The 23260-nt window shown below is 39.4% G+C and overlaps 1 protein-coding gene across 2 annotated transcripts in view; it reads right to left on the bottom strand.

The window, feature by feature from the left end:
- Positions 1–23260, bottom strand: part of LOC129364722 (matrix metalloproteinase-16-like) — a 69719-nt gene that overhangs the window by 43567 nt on the left and 2892 nt on the right. Inside the window, exons 2-4 of one of the 2 annotated variants that reach the window (XM_055037543.1) lie at positions 7319–7467; positions 6205–6219; positions 5877–5999 (exon numbers count right to left, since the gene is read on the bottom strand). In XM_055037543.1, the coding sequence (XP_054893518.1) occupies positions 5877–5999; positions 6205–6219; positions 7319–7467 (287 nt within the window). The remainder of the gene's footprint in view (positions 1–5876; positions 6000–6204; positions 6220–7318; positions 7468–23260) is intronic. The other variant, XM_055037544.1, reaches the window with a different exon arrangement.

Consider the following 23260-nt stretch of genomic DNA (forward strand, 5'->3'; position numbering starts at 1 on the left):
CAAAAAAATTCAGATGTAGCAAAAGTAAAGACAGTCATTTTGAAGAAACTGAAAGAAAAATGCCAATTAGGTCCCAGGAGAATAAGAAAAAAACAAAATCAATAAAAAATAGGGTTGTCAATGTTGACGTGTTAATGGATAACAATTAATACAAAAATCTTACATAATGAAGATTAATCACAATATCTGTCTTGACCTAAAAGCCTGTCTCTTACGAAGGGTTGCTTAGTTCAAAGCTGCGCAGTCTTGTCCTGTGGTCAACGGTGCAAAGTCACAAAAAAGAGTGAAACAGAAAAGATGAGGTAAAAATTACTTCCGTTAAACCTTCCTGAATATGAAAACCAGAAAAACTGAGACAATAAAACATTTCCTTAAATATTTTTTTTTGAAAGCGTGCATTTTTGCATTTCAAACTTGCAAAGTTGAACATTAGCGATTAATCGCGATTAATCACAGCGCAAGAGTGGAATTAATATTTTTTAAGGTATTGACAGCACTAGTTTTTACTGGAAGCTTCAATGTCCATTTCTAACATTTTATCAGCTGAACAAGAAAGAGCACCGGTGCTTCTCAATGCCCTGCACTTCGACTTCATCTCATGATTCAGAAGAATCTAAAAATAAATAAATAAGTACTGTCGTTATCCCTGCTTGGTGCTATTTTACGCTCATCCGGCTCGCCAGCAGAGAGCTAAATGGAGCGATTTGTGAAAGAACACAGCTGAGCTCTCCCCTGCCGGCTTTGAGCTGCTGCAGGTGTGCTAAGGACGAGACAATTTCCTGCCACTGGAATTTATTTTCTAATTAAGGATTATCAACAGCCCACTGCCTGCTGAGAGCTCCAGTCTGGTTTAGGCAATCAGGAAAAAGTTCTCACCGGTTTATAATATCCTAGTGTTATACTCTATTAAATTGAGGGGTTTTTTTTCTTCCTCCCAAGATGTATGTGGTTTACGTGACAGGCCTGCTTTGTGTCTATCACATGGCGGACGTCTGGAGAAAGCGGGGCGGCTGATGTTCAGCCGACAAGCACAGCGGGTATATTATAGTGATCAGCTAAACAGCGCTGTGCCAGATGCTTTCTCCCACCATAGACTTCACGTTACAGCCTTTTGAGTTTATTCAAGATCTAGCCATTTTTCTCTTTCCTTCCCACACGTCTTCTTTGTGTACACTCTGCCTCCTCCTAGCTTTTGTTCCCATTTTTTCCCCCAACTCTTCGCAGTGTCTGTGTTTGCCTGTCAAGCTGTCATTTCCCATGATAGCAGTAAATATTAACAGAAAGTCTTTGTCTACCGCTGGAAGGCACATTTACATGATCAGTATTTGCACTTCATGTTGGCTGATGCTCTCCTCTTGGCTTCATCTCTAAATCGGGATATTTTAAGGCTGATTATTAACTTGAAAAAGCGTGGGGATGAATCTGTGGCACTGTCCCCTGAAAATGCACTAATTGCTACAACCCAAATAATAAGCTTATTTAGAATATTCATTTTTCAAAATGTGCACACTCGCATAGAAATGTCCTTGTCCTCGCATCGTCAAACAAATGTTTAGGTAAATAATCAAATGCAAAAAAAAAAAAAGAAGACAAATATACTGTTACAAAAATCTGGACTCTCTTCTTCCAAACCAGCGAGAAGATATCTGAAATCAGGTGCTTTCAATTGATCTCAAGTAGCAAGCGTTAACTCAGACATTTAATTATTTGCATGATTACCCACTATATCTTAGAGAATATACAAAGGAAAGAATCATTTTCTCCTCACTATGTACATAAATGGGATGCTTCATATTTATAACGTAATTTTAAAGACGTCATCGAGATATTTAAGTTAAGGCTCAGCATAACTATGCAATGGGGGTGCAGCAGTGCTTGTATGCATACTGAGTCATCTCGATACATACGTCACTCGTGGGTGCAGGTGTGTTATTCACCAGCCTGAGGTGATCACCGCTGTCATCCAGTACAGGACACACACTTCTGCTTCTTTGGCATCGTTTTTAGAGTGATTGCAGAGAACGAGGCCACTGGATCGTTTTCACAGCAAAACTTAATTATAAGTTAATAATGTTGGCATTCAGTCAGGAAATCTGTGATATGGCAGCAACAACTCAGAGCAGGTTGTTGATTAGCTGATTGAAAACAAAACAGTTTGTCTTTTTCTTGATTAGCGGACGGACAACAGCTATTCTTGTACAAACGGGGTTGCTATGACAACAGAACCGACCCAACACAATGTATTGCTCTTGGTACCTTTAGATTTATTATGAATTATAACTCAGCCATTAAGTAATTATAAAAAGCTCATATGTCAACCTTTGCTAAACTCCCAGGATCAAACTAATTTAACTCTGAGTGACCTTTAAGATGATGTTTCTCAGGCATGGACAAAAAAAAAAAAAACATGACTGATTATTAGCGATGAAATAATCACCAAAAACTGCAGAAGCTAAATGAAAAGGGCCAAGACAAACATCTTAAACTTCACAGGCACAAGAGTTTGCTGTTTAGAGCAGCCGCAATTCAGATCACATGGGGACTCCGAACAAATGTCCGCTTTGTCTTTTAATGGAGAATCTTCAAGCAAGCAGAAACACAAGTGTGATGAATAAATAAAATGCTCTCCAAACCAACACCACCTGACTGCGACAGACTTGGTAAAACGTACAAAAGCGTTCGCCGAGAAGAAATGAAAGAAAAGCTTGTTTTTTAGCACCTTGGTGCTCCACTTGCTATGTTTAAGAGCCCTTAACAGCAACTGCAGATAATTGAGGATAAAAAAAAGGAGATTTTATTTAAGTCGGTGACCCAACTCGCTGCATGCTTGTCCTTTCATAAGGGCATGGCGGATAAAGAGAGAACAACACGCAGAGAGAAGCTGCGCAACAATAAATGAGAAGATTCCCAGAGTCTGCCGGGCCCATAAAGGATATTAAAACTCCACGGTGCGAAGCGGTGATGCTTCCGGATGCAACACATGTGCTGTAACAGCACCTGCACGCAGGGAGAACGGTGGGGAGGCCAAAGCTAATTAGTGCCTCCACACAGAGACTACTGTATGTAGCTACGTATAAACTGGCACACACCTGGGGCGATCATGCATTTGTTATGCTTTCCAAATGCCAGCAATGTTATTTAAGATTATTTTAAGCCTAAGAGTCGGAAACAGCAAGAGGGAAGTTTTGGGAGGGGAGACTATAAGAAGGAAAATTGCTTCCATACAACCATCACCATGGGGAGTATCTTAGTGGGGTCTAATATTTCCCTTTGTTCTGACTTTTGGTTAATTCTTTGAGAAGATTAGCAACAAAAACAAAAAACAAAACACAAAAACAGGTGACAAGTTGATTAAAAACAGCCATGTTCGGTGCAGACACCAACTGAATTTTTTTCACATCTTGCAGCTTTACAAACACAAACATATCTTTTATGTGAAAAAGCGACATTACATCGCCTTTCATTTGGAAGGAAGACACAAAACGAAACGCGGTTTTCAAAAATGATTGACAATTCATGATCCAAAAACTGTGGCACGCATTTAAATTTAGTCGCATGGAGCCAAGACTTTGTGGCACCACTTTTTTTTGCTTCAATACAACTGAAAAATCCTTTGGGGGTATTCCTCTTCAATCCTTTTCATGACATAAATCTGTGCTTTTCCAGAATTAACTTTCCACGGCATTCAGTTGTTTATTTAAGTCCACTATGAATTTATGACAGTGGGAAGGAGGCTTCAAGTATCCTGAAAAAATAAAATAAAAAAACAAAAATTCGAAGAAAGGACTCAACATTAAGCATATGAAATGAAGTCTGGGAACAAAATTAGTAATTTGTTCAAAACCTAATCTTCTTTTTCCTTTCTTGCTCAGGCTTGAAAAAAAAAAAAAACAGAAATCAAAATCAGTATGTTTCAGGACGATCTGTTGACTATTATTTTGATTTTCCAATTAATATTTGAGTAGCAAATTATGTGTAAAATTACATGTTAGTTTATTATTGAATTTGAACCAGATGAAGCCAATACCAGCTGTTGTATTTACTTTTTATCTTTAATGCAAATTGCCAATATTTTTGTAAAGCTTTTGCTTAGCATGTTCTGCAGTTTAATGATTAATCAATCACTAAATTAGTTGATGATTATTTGATTACTCGATTCATCACAATTAACACGCTTAATCGTTTCAGCCCTACCATCTGAGCTTCCGTACGTCTCTACTTGGTGTTGATCAATCAAATTCAATCCCCCATAAAATATGTTGAAAGCTGTGATTATAAGGCAAAGTCGCAAAATTTTAAGGGAACGAACGCTTTCACTAGGCATTATAGAGATTTATCACGATTAGGAAGATTTTTCTGAAGTTGTTAAATGAGACTCTGGAACTTTAAAGAGATTAAAGGAATCGGAAGATGAATCTGCTGCATTACCATTTGCATCAATTGGAGATTTAAAAAAAGAGCAGCTGCAGGCACGTCCGGCGACCGACTTTCGTCCGCGTACAGCAGCAGCACACCAGCGGAAGTACGTGCAGCCTCGCAGATTAGAGATACTTCAAACTTATTACATAACTTCTCGGCTTCAGAGAGCCCTCTTTGGCCTTCCACCAGGATTTCCTCCTCATCCTTCCTCTCCTAAATGCCTTTCTTTCTGCAGCTGCTTCTCCTCCACACTTTCCTCCCTCCTCATTTTGACACTCCTCCGCTCCTCACTCATTTGCTTCCTTTCATTTGGGCGCCGACGCAGATGTGCCGCTCGTTCGCCGGACTAATTTTAAACCCGGTCTCAGCTGAGTCTCACAAAAAAAGAAAAGAAAAAGAGAAAAGAACGTGGGCAGTTGTGCCATCGGTGATGTAAAGTTCCACTCAGGCTGTAGGTTGCGATGCACAGATTAGATTGATTGTGCAATACCGCCTATACAGTGATCTCTGAGGTGGAGAAGAAAGAAAAATGACAAAACAAAGATCAATTGTGGAGAATTATTATATGAAGCATGGAGCTGGGGGTAAGCAACCCTCTAGCAGCAGAAAAATATTACAAAATGTGAGCTACTGCCCTCACTAAATCAACACAGCAATATTTTACACCCATGCTGTTCTATACATTACTGCTCATGGAGCTGGATGTCAGAGAGGAGGGGGCGTTTGTGAGTTATGAGACTGGAGATGAGCTCTATGGTCAGAGATTTGTCGTGCAGACTGCTTTCCTGTCTTGGTTTTAGGGCCGGGCGGGGATAAAGCTGGCTCTTTCACAGATTGACGTCCTAACGACACAGCTTTTTGGCATTACATGATGTCAAGCTTTAGCTGACCCTCTGTTCTGAATATGTCGAGTTCAAGTCGCTGTCAGTCCTGTTTGGCTGGCGCTCCTTCGATACATAAGTTTATTTCTCCGAACACATTCAGTTTAAAAATCAAACAGGTTATGGTTAGGGGTTGAGATTCAGTGAGAAATCAGCTTGTGATACATTACTGACTAATTTGTAGCTTGAACAGCAAATTTCAAAAGACAGGATAAAATACAGATGTAAAAGAAAACTGTATTTTCTCCAGTATGTGAATTCATGTGGGAGGTTCACTCGGGCTTTGAGAGACGGCAAGACATCAGCAGATAGGATAAATGTAAACACATAATATACATATCTTTCTTTGTTATAGTTCTAAAATAGAAACATGACGGGTCAACAGGTAAAAGCTTGACAGTATTCACAGAAATTGGCACAAAGTTTAGATCAGTGCATCTCTAGTGAGAGACTCATCGGATCACCATTGGACCAAATGGAAAATGCCGGTTCTGACTTTGGGGAAGGAAAGAAACAAAAAGACAAACAAAAGGTCGATTTATTCTACGTCACTTCAAGAAACCCAAACCCACCCACCTGTATGTGATATGTTTATGTTGCCACTTCTGGCCAGTGAGGGCGTATCGTCGTTTCCTGACGCTGAATCTGGATGCGCCGCCGAGCTCGTCGGGAACCCCACACCTGGGCCTCTTCATCCACCTGCAGGGTGGAGGTGCAGGAACCACGGGTCAAAACTCAACACACATTTTGTTGATTTTTCCCAAGTTGTGAAAAACCTGACAAGAGCAAAGTCCAGTCCAGGGTAGGACATATTGACCCAAAAACAATGGCACACAGTCTACTGACGTTAGACACATTTAACGCCTCTCTGCATACATACACTGTCACACAAGAGGTGCCTCACCTTATGGTGTTATCGCTACATCAAGCCAGAGAAGCAGCAGGGGGGGAAAAAGCAGACAAACTGTTAGCTTATCATATTTTACTCTGTTTCAGCCCTGTGGTAGAACAGATGTTCGTCCGCTGGCCACCGGATTGCAATCTTACAGTTCAGTGGCCAATCGGAGCTCATTTGCTCTTTGCAGCACAGATGGTATTTCACTGTCGGTGAGGACAAATATCAGTGAATGCAATTTGCAGGTAGAAACAAATACAAGTCATGTCAGGATGCCCCAGTTAAAGGTAAGGCAAATGTTGAGTTTACAGTGGCTATGACTTATGTTTTTACAAGGAAGCCATTTTAGTAATAACTGGTTTAAGGTCCCCTTTCATTTAAGGGAGGGACATGTGGGTTTGCTCTCTACTTCACATTATTCTCTCTATTTTAAACAAGACGTGTGGCTCATTTCCTGAGGTCTGACTGATGGAACAAGAAGTGACCAATCACTGTCCCTTTTCTTGTTCTTGTTCCTCTGTTGGGCATTAATACTGAGACACTTTGTATCCTTTGATCTGACACCGGAGATGAACTGTTTGCAAAGGGTGCGTTTGATCAAATTAAAACACCTCGCTTAATCTATGTCGGGACAACTTTGTGTCTAGCAGAACGCCTCCTCGCCTTCGGAATACAAAGTACAGCTGGAACGAGGAGTGCACTGATCATTCGCATCCCGGCTTGAATGTGAAATCTCATCGAAATGTTTGAAATGTTTGAAATGTTTTACCCAGACGGTTTTCACTCTTCAAGTAAAACTGTTTTGTCTGTTAAATAACACCCTATCATAATTAACTTACGTTACATAAAGTTACATCTTTAAATTGAAGTGAAGAAAGGACATCATTCTCTTTGGAGGTCACATCTGTTTCCTGGTTAATGTGCTACAATTTTTTGTCAAAGGCGTCGCAGTTGATACCTATATGTATACATAATTTACACAAATAGAAAGTGGCAAACATTGGGAGACAATTACAGGTGTACAAATAGGTTTAGCATAAAATTCACTAATTTATTTCAAAAATTAAACTTTCTATTACTTCCGAGGCATTGCTCAGAAAGCTTAAAAGCGTGTATTACTTACTCTATTGTGTTGCTGTCCAGATTCCCTGTGACATTTAGGCCATAGCGGCGCTGCATGGCAGCGATAGCAGTATGCATGACTCTGGCAGAACGCAGCACAGACATTCTGGGGTCTGCAGGAGGTAGGTAGCCATACCTCTGGAGCCACGCCTAAAGGCAAGGAAACACAAGAGCAAAACATTATCATTTAAAAGATGCTTTTAAAACATTTATCTTGACGTTGTAACACGTCGGCAAAGAAAAGCTAACAGTGATAATTGGCTCTGCACCAGGGGGCCTGGTGCTCCCAAACTTAAAAACGCTTGTGGCAGATAGAAAGTGTATCTCAACTCTTTTTGTCATGTAAGCTTAACTATCCTTCATAGGTTTTATAGGTGACACGTTAAATGAAGTGGTGTTAGCTTTACAAGCAAAAGGAATCCCTCTCCTTGAATATTTTAGTCACAGTAACTACAGTAATGTCTTGTTTGATATGACAACACTTTCTAACTGTAATTTTTACTAAAAATTGTTTCTTCATTATTGTAGCTCATTGTTCTATAAAAAAAAAATACATTAGGCCGTTGAAGGCTTTGTAGATGAAATTTTACATAACATGATGCTTTGCATGTAGGTATTTTTCAAAGTGGTATTTGTTTTGGATTGTGGGCTGTTTAAAGAGAGAAGCAACATCACTAGGGTGACAGGTTTTTCAAAGAGTTATATACAAAATAATTAAATATCAGAAATCAACCACGTGACCAGAGAAATACTAGATAGATTTACAAGGGAAGAAATGACAAGATGCTTTAAGATTGCAAGCTCTCAGAACTGGATCTTGGTGACACGTTACAGACTGAAAGCCTAATTTTTAAAAAAAGTTGGTTTACAAGAAAGAAAGAGCAAATATAAAGCAAAGATGGTGGCGCTGGGTGCTGGGGACTTCGATGGGCTAACTTCTGCTCCCAGGCCTCATCAGAAAAATGACAAACAGATTCACCATATTCTCTTCAAACACAAAGCAAGTTTGTTCTGGAGTTAATGAGCAACAACGTCTCCGAGTCTCAGCGAGCCAACGAACCCAGAGCATTCCTCAATTCAGCAGATCAGCACTCAAAATTGAAGCTCGACTGCGCCGCTGTTTCTGTCATCACGGTGGTCTGCTGTTCGGGACGGCGCAGGATACACTCTGGCAATGAAATCCTGTAAGCAGTGAGGGAAGCACGGCGAGGTCAGCGAGCGACGGGAAGGGAGGGAAGGAAAAACCATTACTCCTCTAGGGCAGAAATGTGACTCTGCGGATTCACTTACACTGAGTGGGAAAACGAGCCGCAAAAAGGAGCATTTCAGAAGCTTGTTTCATGATGTGATGTTTATATTTGTAAATGCACACAATGCATGTTTGTTTGTTTTTTACAGTGAGGTAAGATACTCTGTAAATATGTTGATAGGTCTTTACTAAATTATATGTGAATTGATACTTGTAAAAAATAACCTTTTCTTTGCATATGCTGAAATAGAGACTGTGATCTGATTGCTAAAAGGTATGAGATTAACACTTTTTAAAATCATTTTAAGGCAACGTTATGTCATCCATCTTTTGCTGCTTTAAAGAAGAGGGATTATGCAAAAAGCCCAAAGAGCTTTGCAGACGGAAATGTTTATTTCATTTCGGCTAAATGACTACTCAGCTAAAATATGTACATCCCAGATATTTAAAGTAAAGTCAGTCAACGTAAAAGTGTTTTTTATTTTTTTTTCTGAAAACTGTAACCATTAAAAGACGATTCATTTTTTAAACTTGGACAAATGGATTCTCTTTCACGCATGTTACTTTACATGTAATTAAAACCATGAGAATTGATCGAGACAATAAATGCAGTAAAGTAGGAATATTCCGACTTTAGAAGTTTCTGAACTCTGAGCAGATTTGAGTTTTTTTCCCCAAAGAATGTTAACATAAAAAATAAAAGTGTGATGATGCATAAATGAAGGAATAATAAGACTATCCCTTTTTTTAACCTTAATATTTCTTTTTTTATACTGAAAAAAAAGTATGTCAAAACTCATTATGTTTGCGCTTGAGTGTCATAGGCCCTTAGATTTAATGCAGTTAATGAACGGTGAGGAGGGACAGTTTTCAGTTTTACACCAACTGATAAAGGGAAAAATATGTATATCTCAAAAAAATAAACTAATTTACTTTAGTTGATTGCTTAAAAAATCTCATTTACCACACTGGCATATCCCTGCACTGCAAAAAGGCAACAGTCTGTTTTAATTCATTCTCTCCTTGAAGATGAACAACACCACAACCAGCCATTTCTAGTATTAGTTTATCTGTTTTGACTGTAACAGAAAGAACAAAAAATAGTTGCAATCTATTTACTGAGACAAAAAGGTGGACGTAAAGTCTAGTCCAACCTACACTCATATTGTTTTTCCATCTAAAGTACTGCTCCCACATATTTCTTTGACTTTTCTCATATGTCTCTCTGTTTCTGTCTGCGCTCCTGTCAGCTTAGCGGTGAGAACATTACAATGTCTGTCAGGTTCATTGCTGCAATTTTTATTCAGCTGCTCAGCTGCTGAAGCTTCCCTCCGTCACCTCCGCCCCCCACCCCAGGCAAGCTGGCACACAGATGCACAAGCCCCAGGAAGCCGCAGACACAAATTCAGCGTGAAGATGTTGCAACGAGATGCTGCAAGCGCCTATATGGTCACAGAGATTTTGATGTTTGTGTGAGAACTTACAGCAAAGATGTGGTTCAAACAAGTCGGAGACATTCAGTTTGTTTTACCGTGAAGGCAAGAGGTGTGAAGCTTCACTTAAAAGTGTCTTAAAACTATATATGAACTAAAATTAAAAACAAAACAAAGATAAAATTTGCTCAAAATTCACATTTAGAGTTGGAATTTTCTTCTTGGTTGTGGTTTCATAATTACCACAACCACACAAAATGTGTGGTTGTGGTAATTATGCTAGGCATAGCATAATGACCACCGAAAGAAGAAAGGAGAGACACTCATTGCCTTTCCATTAACTCAAAATGCGCAATTGGAATTGCAAAAATGTTTTTGACTCCAAAGTAAGACGCAAACATCTCCTCTGATGGTGGCGATGAGCGCTGCTGTCGTGGCTGAAATATGGAAATATCTCCTGTAAGTGTCTGTCACTGCTATGACTTTAAATGATTTATCGTGTGATCAACCAGGTGTGGCTTTAATTGCCTTTCTTATTTAATGGAATTGCGAAATTGTGTTATTTTTTTCTGACATTAGCAGAATATTGAAAAAGTTTTGCATACATTTGTAATGGAAACGCAGCATGGCACCTGTTGGCAGATTTGAAGAAATGTAGTTTTTCTATGACTGTTGAAACTTTGGAATAAAAAAATGTGAAAAATCCACACAAAGTCTTACCAAGTACTTTTCATCTAAGTTCTTGTGCAAATATCATTGTACACTTGCTAAAAAGTTCCTTTTTCTGACTAAGAAATAGAGGCTTGTTTTATGTAAATATTTTTTTAATATTGATGAAAACGTATTTGTTTCTTTGGCAGATTATTTCACAAGTACTTTTTCCATGAATATCAAGGATTTATTTTTCTTATAACCAGCTGCTCTATGATGCTGAAACGTTACTGTACAAAAACCCAACAAAAATTAACAGCAGGATCATTTGTATGGCACTAAAACCTTCTTTAACCCACACAGAAACAGAGCAGTAAGCACTAAGCTGCAAAAGCAAAACTTTCCAGCCAGTGCAGATTCAGAGATGTATTAAAGCCGACCGGGAGACGATGAGCCGGTCTGGACTGACAGTTGTTGCGTCTGATGCTCCGACGGTGACAGGATGTCGGACGGTGTCAGGGCGCGCGCCGGAGGTCCCACGTGAGACCGAGAGAGATACATGGAGGTAGGATGCGGAGGGTGTAGCTGTCAAGCTGGTTCTTTATACACAACGCCACGGGGAAACAACCAGGCAGAGCAGGCGGTGAACATAACAGAGGAGGGCAGGCGATGATTCCACGGAAATGTTCTGCACTGGCAGCAAATGCAGTAAAGCTAGTCCCTCTGGTCACTGTGTTTTTTTTTTTTCCTTCTTCTTCTATACACCGGTCTTAGAACTATAGAATAAAACACTGACTGCAGAAGATGGAATCTACGGATTTAATCCGATTTTACGGCAAAATCAGAGGCGCACCAATAAAATTTCCAATCAGTTCTTCCCTTTCAAGGTCTATAAGCACGCCAATCAAGAGCATTTATTTTTGGTAAAAAAAAAAAACAGCTAAAAGTCAGAATGCGTCAATTTGTTGTTCTGACAATGTGACGTTGTCGAAGTTGAAATCAGAAGAACAGACATCATGCAAAATTGGAAGCGGGGTAGTCGGTGGGAGAGATATGAATCTTCCAGTGTCCAGCGATTTGATGCAATTTGATTTTTTAGGGCACAATTAAGTTAAGAAACAATTTTTGATTCAGAAACCAACTTTTCAATTCAAACGCTCTGGAAATTCTCTTTAAATTAAATGACAGTAAAAGACGATGTAGACAAATAGAATATTTACTTGAAACAATTCTGTAAGGTTCCATCAGCTTTTATTTAAGCAAAAATAGAATAAATATGCTGTAACTTAAGTTGCCAGTATTACATCACGGTAGTTCAACTGCCTGGATTTATTGTTCCAAATATAATTTTACCAAAAATTAAGCAGACTAAAATCAATTTTTGAGCATTTTGAATCTATTTGGAATTCCCAGAGTAGGAACTGCAATTCTCTAAAGAATGAATTATTTTTCAGCACCGCTAATTGGTAGCACTGTTTACTCGTAGCAAGAAGGTTCTGGATTCAAATCCAAACCGGGGATCTGTCAGGATGTTTTTCCTGCAGGAAAACTTAAAACATGCAGCTGTACCTTTACAGCCAGACTCCAAGGAGAGAATCAAAGAGGATCCTGGTTGAATGCTTAAATGTGCTGACATAGTGCAAAATTTCAAAGATTAAATCTTAGCCTTTTATCTTCTCATCCTTCATTATGACAAAGATGCTACGTCACGCCACTAGTTTTACTTTTTTAGCATCCTGTGACCACTTCAGGAGTCCACAAAGCGCATATCACATTGTCAACACCTTAATTCATCCCAACACGATAACGACAAAGTTTCCATGTTGCTATAGTCTTATTGAATAAGAGGAGACCGCTTTGTGCAGTCAGAGAGCGTTTCTTCCGTCTTTTCAGTCACCAGTCACTTCTTATCCGTTTCTGTTTTCCTCCTAAATCCTTCCTTCTCTGTTGCCCACCTGTCCTGCTCATCGATTCACTCTTTCACGCAGTGATCTATGGCTGCCGGCATTCTGCAGATGTGAGGATTCCTAAGAGCAGGAGGCTCCGGCTCGACAGCCTCATTCATTCGATCCGACAGAAATTCCTCCCCGTCCTCAGTCTGCAAATGGATGGAAATGAGAGCGAGGGAGAAAGAGGGGAGAGAGCGAGAGCTTGTGCAGCTCGTTCTGTGTTGGACTACTTGGAAATGCACTAACTGTGACTGTAAATGGGGAAAACATAAAGGCTGGGAAGGGGGTTACCACTGCAGAAACTTTAAATGTAAACATATTAAAAGCATGCTAATTAATCCAACAACGCCCAGAAAAAAACTATAGATCTTCTCTACACAATTAAATTGTATTATTTTAAGAGGTTTGGGTGTCCTGTGAGAGCAGAAAGAAAGAGTGTTTAAAGAGTTTGAATTTCTGCAGATACTCAGCTGCTGTTGAAGGGAAGAGAAAGAGTCCAACAATGATGCCCCGATAAACACCAAACTCCTGGAAATGTATCTTCACCTACTTTAGGGGGTCTCCGCACTTCGTTTCACTTACCCTCCAAATGGATTTCCCTTACAGACTAAAATATGAGAGGAATCTAGTCTGAGATCACAGACATCCACACTTTTTTTTAGGGCGCTCTTGCAACTTTATTTCAAAAATTGTAAAGCTACTACACACGGGTGCTTGAACTATTTTCCCCAAACCTATTTTCCAAATCTCAAACATCATTTGTGCAGTGAAATAAAAAGTAAAACCAGAGTCAGCATAAGACTAAGCAGCTGCAGGTTAACCCAAGATGGTGACATAAGAACTAGGGCATGAAAGTGACTCAGACATCTTGTCCTTCCACCGATGCCTCACACCGCCACTCAACCGAGGCGAACTTCAAGCCATCACATCCCTTGGACCCTCTCTATCAGCAACGCTGACAAATAGAAGGCAACCCGATTAGCTGAAGGGTACTACAAAAAAAACAGGGACCAACTTGTAAAGCGGCCTGATCCGCCTTATTATGAATGAGATGCGAGTCAGGAAGCCTGGCCAGCATGGCAACGTGCAGACAACATGTGGTAGCTGGACGTCATTGTCATTTGTGACCAATCAGCTGATGAGAGCTCGAGTTACAAGGGGTCACATGTGTGTTAATAGTTCATGGTGAGTCAGGAGCATGAGTGAAGTCTCAGGTCAGGACGAAGTGACATCAGGGGAGAGATCATATGACTCTTCAGGCAGTGAAGCTTTATGTATGACACCTCAGTGTTGCTGTATTGCACATGTGTGTCTTAAAAGCACATTAAATAATAATTTTCAGGTTCAAAAACCTAAATTAAAGGGGTGGTATTATGTATTTTCCAACAAAATAGAGCAATTTTTAATCAAGAAACTTTGTCCTCATTAATTGTGCTGCATATATGACTTTTTCTTTATAAATGAATGCCTTAAAATTGAGCCTCTGTCTCTTTAAGGACATTTCCAAATATGTTGTCGATCAGGAAATAGCAGCAGAACATGATGTAAAGCTCAAAAAAGTTGATTTTACACAAGACTGCCCCTTTAAGAAAATGGTGATTAGAAATAATATCTGTCCATGGGGACACACAGGACTTTGCTTTTTGTTACATTTACAATCATGAAAGTTTAGAGGACCAACAAGAAATTGTTGAGTGACTGAAACTGGACAATTTTTGGCTGAAGTGGTCACGACCAGCAATTCACTGGTGAAAAACAAGAAAATTCATCCTATTTCTGATCAGCAAATTGACCTAAGCGCTATAAGGAAACCCTAACAACACTCAACAGCATACAAATTGTAACATAATGAATAATATTAAGTATAATTACAATGTTTTCATGTCCACATTTCTTCGAGGATGCCCGAGAATGAGAGAAAACATAACTTTTCCACCAGAATGGAAGGAAAGACTGAATTTATTACAGCGAACTATTCCTGTTTCATCCGTTTTGGCCGGGAATCTTTGAACACCATGGATTCAGGAGTTTGTCAGCACTTTTGGAAACTCATAGTTAAGGTAATGGAACTTAATTCTCTGGAGAGAACCTCCACGGGTCTGTTAGTGCACCTGACACCAGCTGATGCATTACTCTTAGCAGCAGGGTACAGCTCCGACTACCGAGCGAGGGAGATATGCCGCCTGAAGGTTTCAAACTGCCAAGAGTTTCCACCACAGGCTTGTGCTAATCACTCAAGTTGAGCACACCTACTAAAAGTCCCTCCACTCTTTTTATTCAGGTCATCTATTCAGTGATAGATTTCTGTCTGTGCAGGAATGCTGAGGGGAAGTAGTTAGCTCCCTGCTCAGAGAGAAAGTCAGGTGGAAGACTTTGCGCCGAGTCTTTTTTATTCCTCAAAAGTAGGTCAACCAATTACTCAAAGGTCTATTTGGCCATTACTGGTTAAGCACATTCAGTGATTTGATACACGAAGCATTCATCTAACAGCGATATGACATTAAATGTCCAGCGATTCTGCTCTGCATTAACCCTCCTGTCACACCGCGGGTGGTAACAGGCAAACAACAACAAAAGAAGAGCCTCCGTTTGTCCGGTAACAGATTTGAGACGGAAACAATGGCTTTTTTTTTGTCAGGCACAGGTGAACAGTCGCAACGTGATCCCGTCCTCCCGCTGCCTCTGACCGGCCTGAATTATTTATCCGGTACACGCCAGACCGCCAGAGAGTGTGCCAGGGTCGCCACAGCAACCGCTGATGTTTTTTTTTGTTTGTTTTTTTTAAACTCCAAACCCACACACATGCATTAATTCAAGCTGCTGTACTTAAATTGATGCTATGGAATTTCAACAGGAAAAAAAAAAGACTTTTAATGAGACACAAACCGTGGTGTGCACCTCGTGGCCTCTGACAGGGTGTGATTGTTGCAGGGTCTGAGCAGGGCATTGCTGCATCTTAAACCCCGGGCGCCTACAGATTCACAAACACACACATTTGTTTTATGCATGCCATGCCTGCTGTCTCGGTGGCCCCATTAGGATAAAATGCCACAAAAATGTCACCCAAAAATGTCACAGTGTGATCATACATACTGAACAGCGACTCTACAGTAATGGTCTTTGGAGGTTTTAGGGGCCTAAAATAAAGATCAGAACCTTGTGTTGAATTTCTAGAGCTAAGAACGCTTTGATTTTGCTATAGGAATATTGATAAAGGAAGATATAAGAACAGTCTTGAAGTTATATTTTATATTTTGTTTGTTTTTTGCTGTAAATGTTATTCCACCGTGTTCTTTGACAACAGGATTGCAAAACAAAGCTACAATGATTGCAATGTTGACATTCTAAGCTTTCGCTTTCCCTGTGTTAGTTGGTAGCATTGATAAATTAGCAATCTGTTTTCTCTTTTCTAGAGAAAGTTTGCTTTCTAATCCATGCGATAACTGCGAAGCTTTGAAAAGGCTGCAAACATTTCAAGATCCAGGATTTTCCATGACAAAGATTGAAGTACAAAAGAATATGAGCTCTGGTCGGCTTCGTTGCTGTCGGCGGTCTTGCTCTCTCCCGCTTTATCGCAGCCTGATTAAATCAAATTTATGCATCAACATTAAGGATGGGAAGACCCAGGACATGCTGGTGGGGCTATGTTTCTCGGCTGGCCTGGGAACGCCCCGGAAGAGCTGGCTGGGGAGAGGGACGTCTGAAGCTGCTACCCCTGCGAAGAAAACGGGTGGATGGATGGATCTTTAGATATTTAGTGTTTCAAATTCATAAGGCTGACAGGCAACTAAATCTACCGTACATCTATTATGCAGACCAATTTATTTTAGTTAGCCATGCATTACATGGGTAGCTAAATTTAAATTTATTTTAGTACTCTGTTCTTCCTCCTCTACATATTTTTATATTTTATTTATAATTACAGACAAGTGTATTGTTGTTATTTGGTGCACACATGAAGCTAGTTTTTCTGCATCAGAAAACATGCAGTTGTTTTTACAAAAATCTGCAGATATTTTTTTAACTATTTCACCTTCATTTAAAGATCTCTGGATTTTTGTATCCTGAACACGAAAGCCCTGGTTCCCAAGTACTAAATACATCTTTTGTCACAAAAGTTGCAAGAAACAGAATTCACTACCCTGTTCTATTTTAAGGAAACATCTTGATAATCCCGTAAGGTCACAGTAGATTTTGCTTTGTTTTTACTACATCTATCGTAATATTTGTAATACTGCCTCTCGTTAGTTTCAAAATATTCACAGCATGCATATGGCGTGCCATCTTGACAAGAGGGTGATGGTTGCATTACTTGTTTCATCATCTCCCAGTTACTCTGTTGTGTTACAATGAAGCACTTCAGAGGTCTGCCTATTGCATTACTTAAAATTATGTTATTAATTGACATCAACATAATGGACTAATCAGTCCATAGTACAATATTAACTTACATTTCTGTATTTGAGACTGAAGGTAGCTTACTAGGATTGGGACAAAAGACAGTTTCCGACTGGACAGTCACCTGTCGAGGCCAATTAAGCAAATAAAACTGATCTGTTGCATCTCCAACTTACAGCAACGTGAAAAAACAGCCAAATAATTCTCAACGAAGGCAAAGCATCAATTTGACAGTTTTATGACGACTGTTGTAGTTATTAAATTTGAAGTTATGGAAAGAACAGCTTGCAATAGTTCACCATGACTCATAAAACGCTGCGTGTACAAGAATCCGCGCACACTCACACGTGTGCTTTGGCATTTCTTCCAGAGGCTAAATTTACAGCCCCGTGTAGGACGCCCCACAGGCAACACGTAACATTGCGATCATCAGTCACATTTAAGATTTAACACCCCGGCAAGCTGTGACCAAAGACATGTCTCGGAAGAGGAGAGAACGTCTGTTCCCCCACAGAAAGGAGGACGTGAAACAATACAGAACAGTAACAAGTGCTGAAGAGTGTCATTGGTGCGCGCATGTGCTGAGGAATGTTTCAGGTCAGTGAAGGTGTTGTGTTTGTATCTGGGTGAACAGACACAGACACCCTAGTGGTCCAGAAATCTGCTATCCTACCAAAGCCAAATGATGCAATCCATGAGTGCTCAAGGACGAGACACACCGATAAAAATACACCAATACGTGCGCCTACGAGCGCTCAGACACTGGCGGTTAAGCTCCTTTCTATACTGCGCTGTCTGTGTGGAGAAACATAGCTAAAGGCAAATGGCAGCAGCAAACTAATGTATTTGCTTTGTTTAAGACGAGAAAATCCAAGACTACAGCTTCATGCAAATAAAAGGCCCGGTTGCATATGTGATTGATGGGATTCGAAGGCAAACTTAATCGCTTTTACATTAACTGCCTTGGGAGTGAGTGGGGTGGGGAAAGCCCCAGCTGCACAGGAAGTGATGCATTTTCAATTTTGGGCTATTTTGCTGAATTGTGTAGAGTAGATAAGTAGTTAATACCAATGCCGATAACCACCGTGCCACAGGGAGGGAACGAAACATTCAAACTTCATTAACAGAAAGTTCAAGGAAAAACACACTGGAGCACAAAAGTACACTGACCGACTGCCAAGCAATTTCTGGGAAATGGCACAGCAAAAACGCACAGCGGGCGAGTGCCTATCATTAAAAATAGCATGCGAGATCTATTGGCCCAGTTATCTGTTTTCGGTAGTTATAATCCAGGCTGAATTAAAGCGTCTCCTTTGGTCTAGTGACCTGCAGGACTGCTGCGACTGCACGCAGGCAAGTGAACTCGCCCACCTTTCCAACCAACACATGCTTGAGACATTAGGAGGAAATCCCCAGAAGCTGGAGAACCCACACGAGTTTCAAAGGCGCTCACACACGTGCGCTGCTTCACATTAGTCGTTCAGGTGCCACTTCAGAGGCTGAACATGCCAACCGGGAAGACAAGCTGAGACGGTGATGTCAACAGCCCTGTGTTGTGCACCACAAATACTCCCAAAAGCAAAGTGTTTTTCCAGCTTGTAAAAGTACAGTGTGTTTAATAGACACAGCTTTGACAGATATCCCAGCCAAAGTCGTAACAAGTAAATACGGCAATAATTTTGATACTAAGCATTGAATTATATATATATATATATATATATATATATATATATATATATATATATATATATATATATATATATATATATATATACATACATACGTGTATGTATAAAATTTGCACGTTCACTCATTTGCTTGTTATTCTTTTATTAGTTCACTAAAATCCATTGTCAGCACATTTTATGAAGGTTACTACTTACTGTAGGACGGTGTTATTTTGGGTAGCAACACCTGACTACAAATTTAATTCACTTTGTTATCAAGTAATGCATTTTTCACAACTCAAGCACATCTAATATTATGTACTGATTTTAAGAGTCTTAAATTTAATGAATGCATTTATTTGCAATAAAATAAAAAATATCTGACCATATAACAAGGTTTCCCCCAGAGAACTTGCTTAGCTCGGCAGTTGGGTGCTACGGCTGTCGAGTTAAAAAATGTTTAAAGTTAAAGAAAATATCACTTGGTAATTAAGTGTTGTTGAAAGATTGGAAGATTTATACCTCAACAGCCACTAAAAAGCTTTATAAAATGCTAACATTTTTAAAAAAATGAGCAGTGTTTAGCCTGGAGGGGGCACAAGTAAAACCTGGTGGTCCGCCAGGCTTATAATACACAGGGGAAACCCTAATGTGTGAAACCTTTGTGTTTGTTCCTACTTCCATTATGGCTCTAAATACTCTTGGAAACGCCTGAACTCTCAGGGATAATTTAACTTCATGATATATTATTATTATTATTATTATCTGAGGATTGTATTACACTCTGTTTCTTTTTTTATATACCTTATCCACATTTGGGTTATTTGACACTCATAAAATAGGAGAGATTATGACTCATGATCAAAATGACAATTCTTACATCTCTCCTTCAGGTAAACTATATTTACTGAAATGTAATTATTCCATACTGTAGATTATCAGTAAATAAAAGTACTTTCAATTTGTCAAAATAGGTACAAGATAATCCACCTGAAGATACAAATCACCGTGCAGACGGTGCAAAAGCTCCTGTAGCAGACAGCTCCCGTTTCTGGATTAAAACTGAAAATGTCCAACATAGAGACAAAAAAAAAAAAGATCAGGATTAGGTCCTTTTTTTTCCAAAGAAAAGTCATAAGTCAATATTTTCCTCTCTGTTAGGCCTAAAAAGACAACTAACAAAGCTCCTTTCTGAAGATTTTAATGTCACCTGATAAGTGAAAGGTTTGTCTCAGCAGAGCCGACACCTCAGCATTATCTCATTTAGTGTTGTGTTTCGCCCATCTGGGACGTTTTCATGGATATGATCTTCAAGATTTACAAAAAAAAATATATAGAAAATGATTACCAGCGATTCTCGGGCAAAGTTTACCTGAACCATAAATTCACTCATGCATTCACCTGAGACAAGATGCGTCAACAGATGGGAGAACAATTTCGCACTCTCTTTGTTGTACAGCAGATTATCTCTGACTAAGCAACTCCGTTCAGTCTCTGATGAGCACAGAGGCATGACTCAAGCGCTTAATGTTAGTCAGAGCACAGCACTGCACCTGATGCCTCTGTGAGTAGAATCAAGCCGGTGCGACGCGCAGAAGGATTTGACGTGTCTACAATGTGTTCCTTAAGCAATGCTTCATCAGCAAGACAAACAAAACACAAATCTAGGTGGATCAAACGTGAATAAATCTTAATTGCACAAATTACTGAATTAGTAAACCAGTGAATTATGTTTCTTTTCTATAAGGAAATTTAAGCTACACATGAACTAATTTACCTTGATTTAATAAGGTAAACCAAGGTCCTAAAGAAAAGTATGGTATCAAAAACTGCAAAATAAACTTTTAATCTTAATCCACAGAAACGAGTGGAGTGAGCAGTTTTCTCCAGCTGTGTAGACTTGCCCCTTCCCCACCTGTTGCTTTGCTACATTTTAGCACCAAGATGCACAGAGAAATTATCTCATAGTTTCAAGTCCTTCTTCTCTTGGGAATGAGTTGGTAAATTAACAAAGTACCAAAATGACCCGCATCCATTTTCAAATGATACCAGACTGAGTTTCACTGTAAATTAACTTTGTTTTATTCTTTTGAGATTTGAGCCTCTACCAAAAATGACATGCAGGATTTAGAAATGCTAGCAGACTAAGAGAAAGGGTCCACTTTCTTTATGAATAAATCACATAAGTGCACTGATTAACCATGCTAATACAAGATGCTACAAACAATGTAAATGATATGCCAACAATATTTTACGTTTCTTTGACGATGAGTGAAACATTTTTAAACAACTACTTGCTCACACAGTGACAGTGCCAGATTGTTGCTTGTCTATATATTAATATCAATGTTCACAGGAGATCCATAATTTAATGTTGCTTAATTGTAAATGTCAAAGAGAGGTTGGGATTAGCTATCAGTAGGAAGGCACCAATATTGATATCTGACAATAACATTGTTCTTATGGCTCATATCTAATATTAAATGACCCTATATACAATATATCTGTATATATGTACAGGTGACCACACCACCTGCAACACCTCATAATCCTGTGCTGCATCACTAACACTGACCGAAGAAATACCAGATGACCAACCAAAACCCTTCATCCCCCCAAAATGCATAAAATAAAAGGCAACAAGACAGAAATAAACGGCGGTTGTTAAAATCAGTCCAGTTTTACTTATTGGACCAATACCAATATGTAAAAGAAATAAAAAAAAACAGGCCAACATGAAGCCCTTAAAATCTGTATGTGCAGGTCAGAACCTGGTTACTGAAATCTGATGAGTCCAACTACACTATCCTTTCCAATTTTAGTTGGTTGCTATGCCAACTGATATTGCAAAATCGAAACCCTAATTTAAATGGACCATCTACTAGCATTGGTTATTACATCACATTTTCAAAGTTCTTCAGGGGGGAAACAATTGGACAACCAGCAGCTCATAGCGATTCAAAGCACAGACGGACAGAGATATAGTGTTAATTTAAGTGTTAGAAGTTGGTACAAATTACCATTTTATCACTCCCTGGCAAGCTGCATGTGCTGTAAAATGTAATCCAAGGGAAGAGAAAAGGGGAAGGCAATGAGAGGAGTGTGGCATTCTACATTAATTAGTCCACAAAGCTGTCATTGAAGCTGCCACTCAAAGAGGTAATGTTTTCTAAAAGACAGCAGCCTGGCCAGCGATTACAGGGCAGCGGCAGAATGAACTTAAACCACTCCTGTTATTTGGAGCAAATACTCACCTCTGCCTGCATTATTACCCTCTACAACTTGTGCTTGAGGTATGGGAGACAAACACATCTAACCTCGCCGTCATAACAAATGCAGAAAGCGGCTCTGGTGTAACTAGCTGAGTTTCCACCGTTTTTCTTTTTTGTTTGTTTGTTTACAAGCCTCCAGACGGACAGGAAGACAAGTCATTCCTAACTACCTGAAGCTAAGCTCTGCAAAAATGCATTAAAATAATGCATTTTTGCATAATGCATAATGCGAATGCTCAAATCAAGCTTCTATTTGCCAAGCACCTAATTCCAGTTTACTGTACGTTAGCATATTGGGGAAAAAGTGTCATTCGTATCTAAATGAGAGAGAAATTAGCAGGATTTTTTAACAAGAGGTCCAGATTGGTCAGTGAAGAATATGTTACGTTTTTGATGCACTCCTGGATTAAATACCACATGATTATTAGAATCAGGAGTGAGGGACTAACAGGAAGATTACTTTAAAGTAAATTAGATTTACCTTTAAGTAAATAAAGCATCTTATTGTTCAAGTTATAAAGAAAATATGCACGCAGATGCTTAACATGTATAGACAAAGCATCATATTGTGATATCATACATAATTCCCTAATTGGCTCTGATTCAAGTAGGAAATTATGGTACATCTCCAATTTCCATGCTCTGATTTTGCCAGATTGTTGCTATTATTGTTTATTTTTGTGAAGTTTCTTTTTTTTTCTTTTTGAGCTGATGTTAAAAAAAATCTTCACACCTGAAATCCCCAAGGTGGCAGATAATGAACTTTACATGTCCGCTAGTGTTGTTGTTTGTTTTTTGAGATGTGAGATGGGGACAGGAAGGAGTTGAAATTAGGGACAGCAAAAAAAAAAAAAACACCAACAAGAGAAGGTCCACGCTTTGCATCATGTTGTGATGTCAGGAAGCTCAGGAATATCAAACTGCTGAAACCGTATTTATTCAACACGGCTGCATAAATACTCCGACAAACACGGTTTCTTCACAAGACGCAATCAGTGTCATTCAGTATCGGGATAGTCTTGTTTGTTCGCTAACAGAAACACAGAGTTCTCAAATACTGTATCTTCCTTTGTTCATATGGAAACACATCGCTCCTTCTTCTCTGACTAGATACATAATTCAAAAGAACATGAGCACGCTCAAGTCGTACGGGGGCTGTACACTGCTTTACTATATGTCGGAGATTTCTAAGCAACAAGTCACAGAATCGTGGCATTTCAAGGATGCGAAGGCTTTTTGGAGGACAATAAAACTCGAAGAGAATGGCAGCGTAGAAGGGAATGTTCTAATCCACCACAACGATGTTAATGTGAAAATTACACTT

This window comes from Poeciliopsis prolifica, unplaced genomic scaffold, assembly GCF_027474105.1.
Source record: "Poeciliopsis prolifica strain line A6 unplaced genomic scaffold, Auburn_PproV2 SCAFFOLD012, whole genome shotgun sequence".
Lineage (NCBI taxonomy): Eukaryota > Metazoa > Chordata > Actinopteri > Cyprinodontiformes > Poeciliidae > Poeciliopsis > Poeciliopsis prolifica.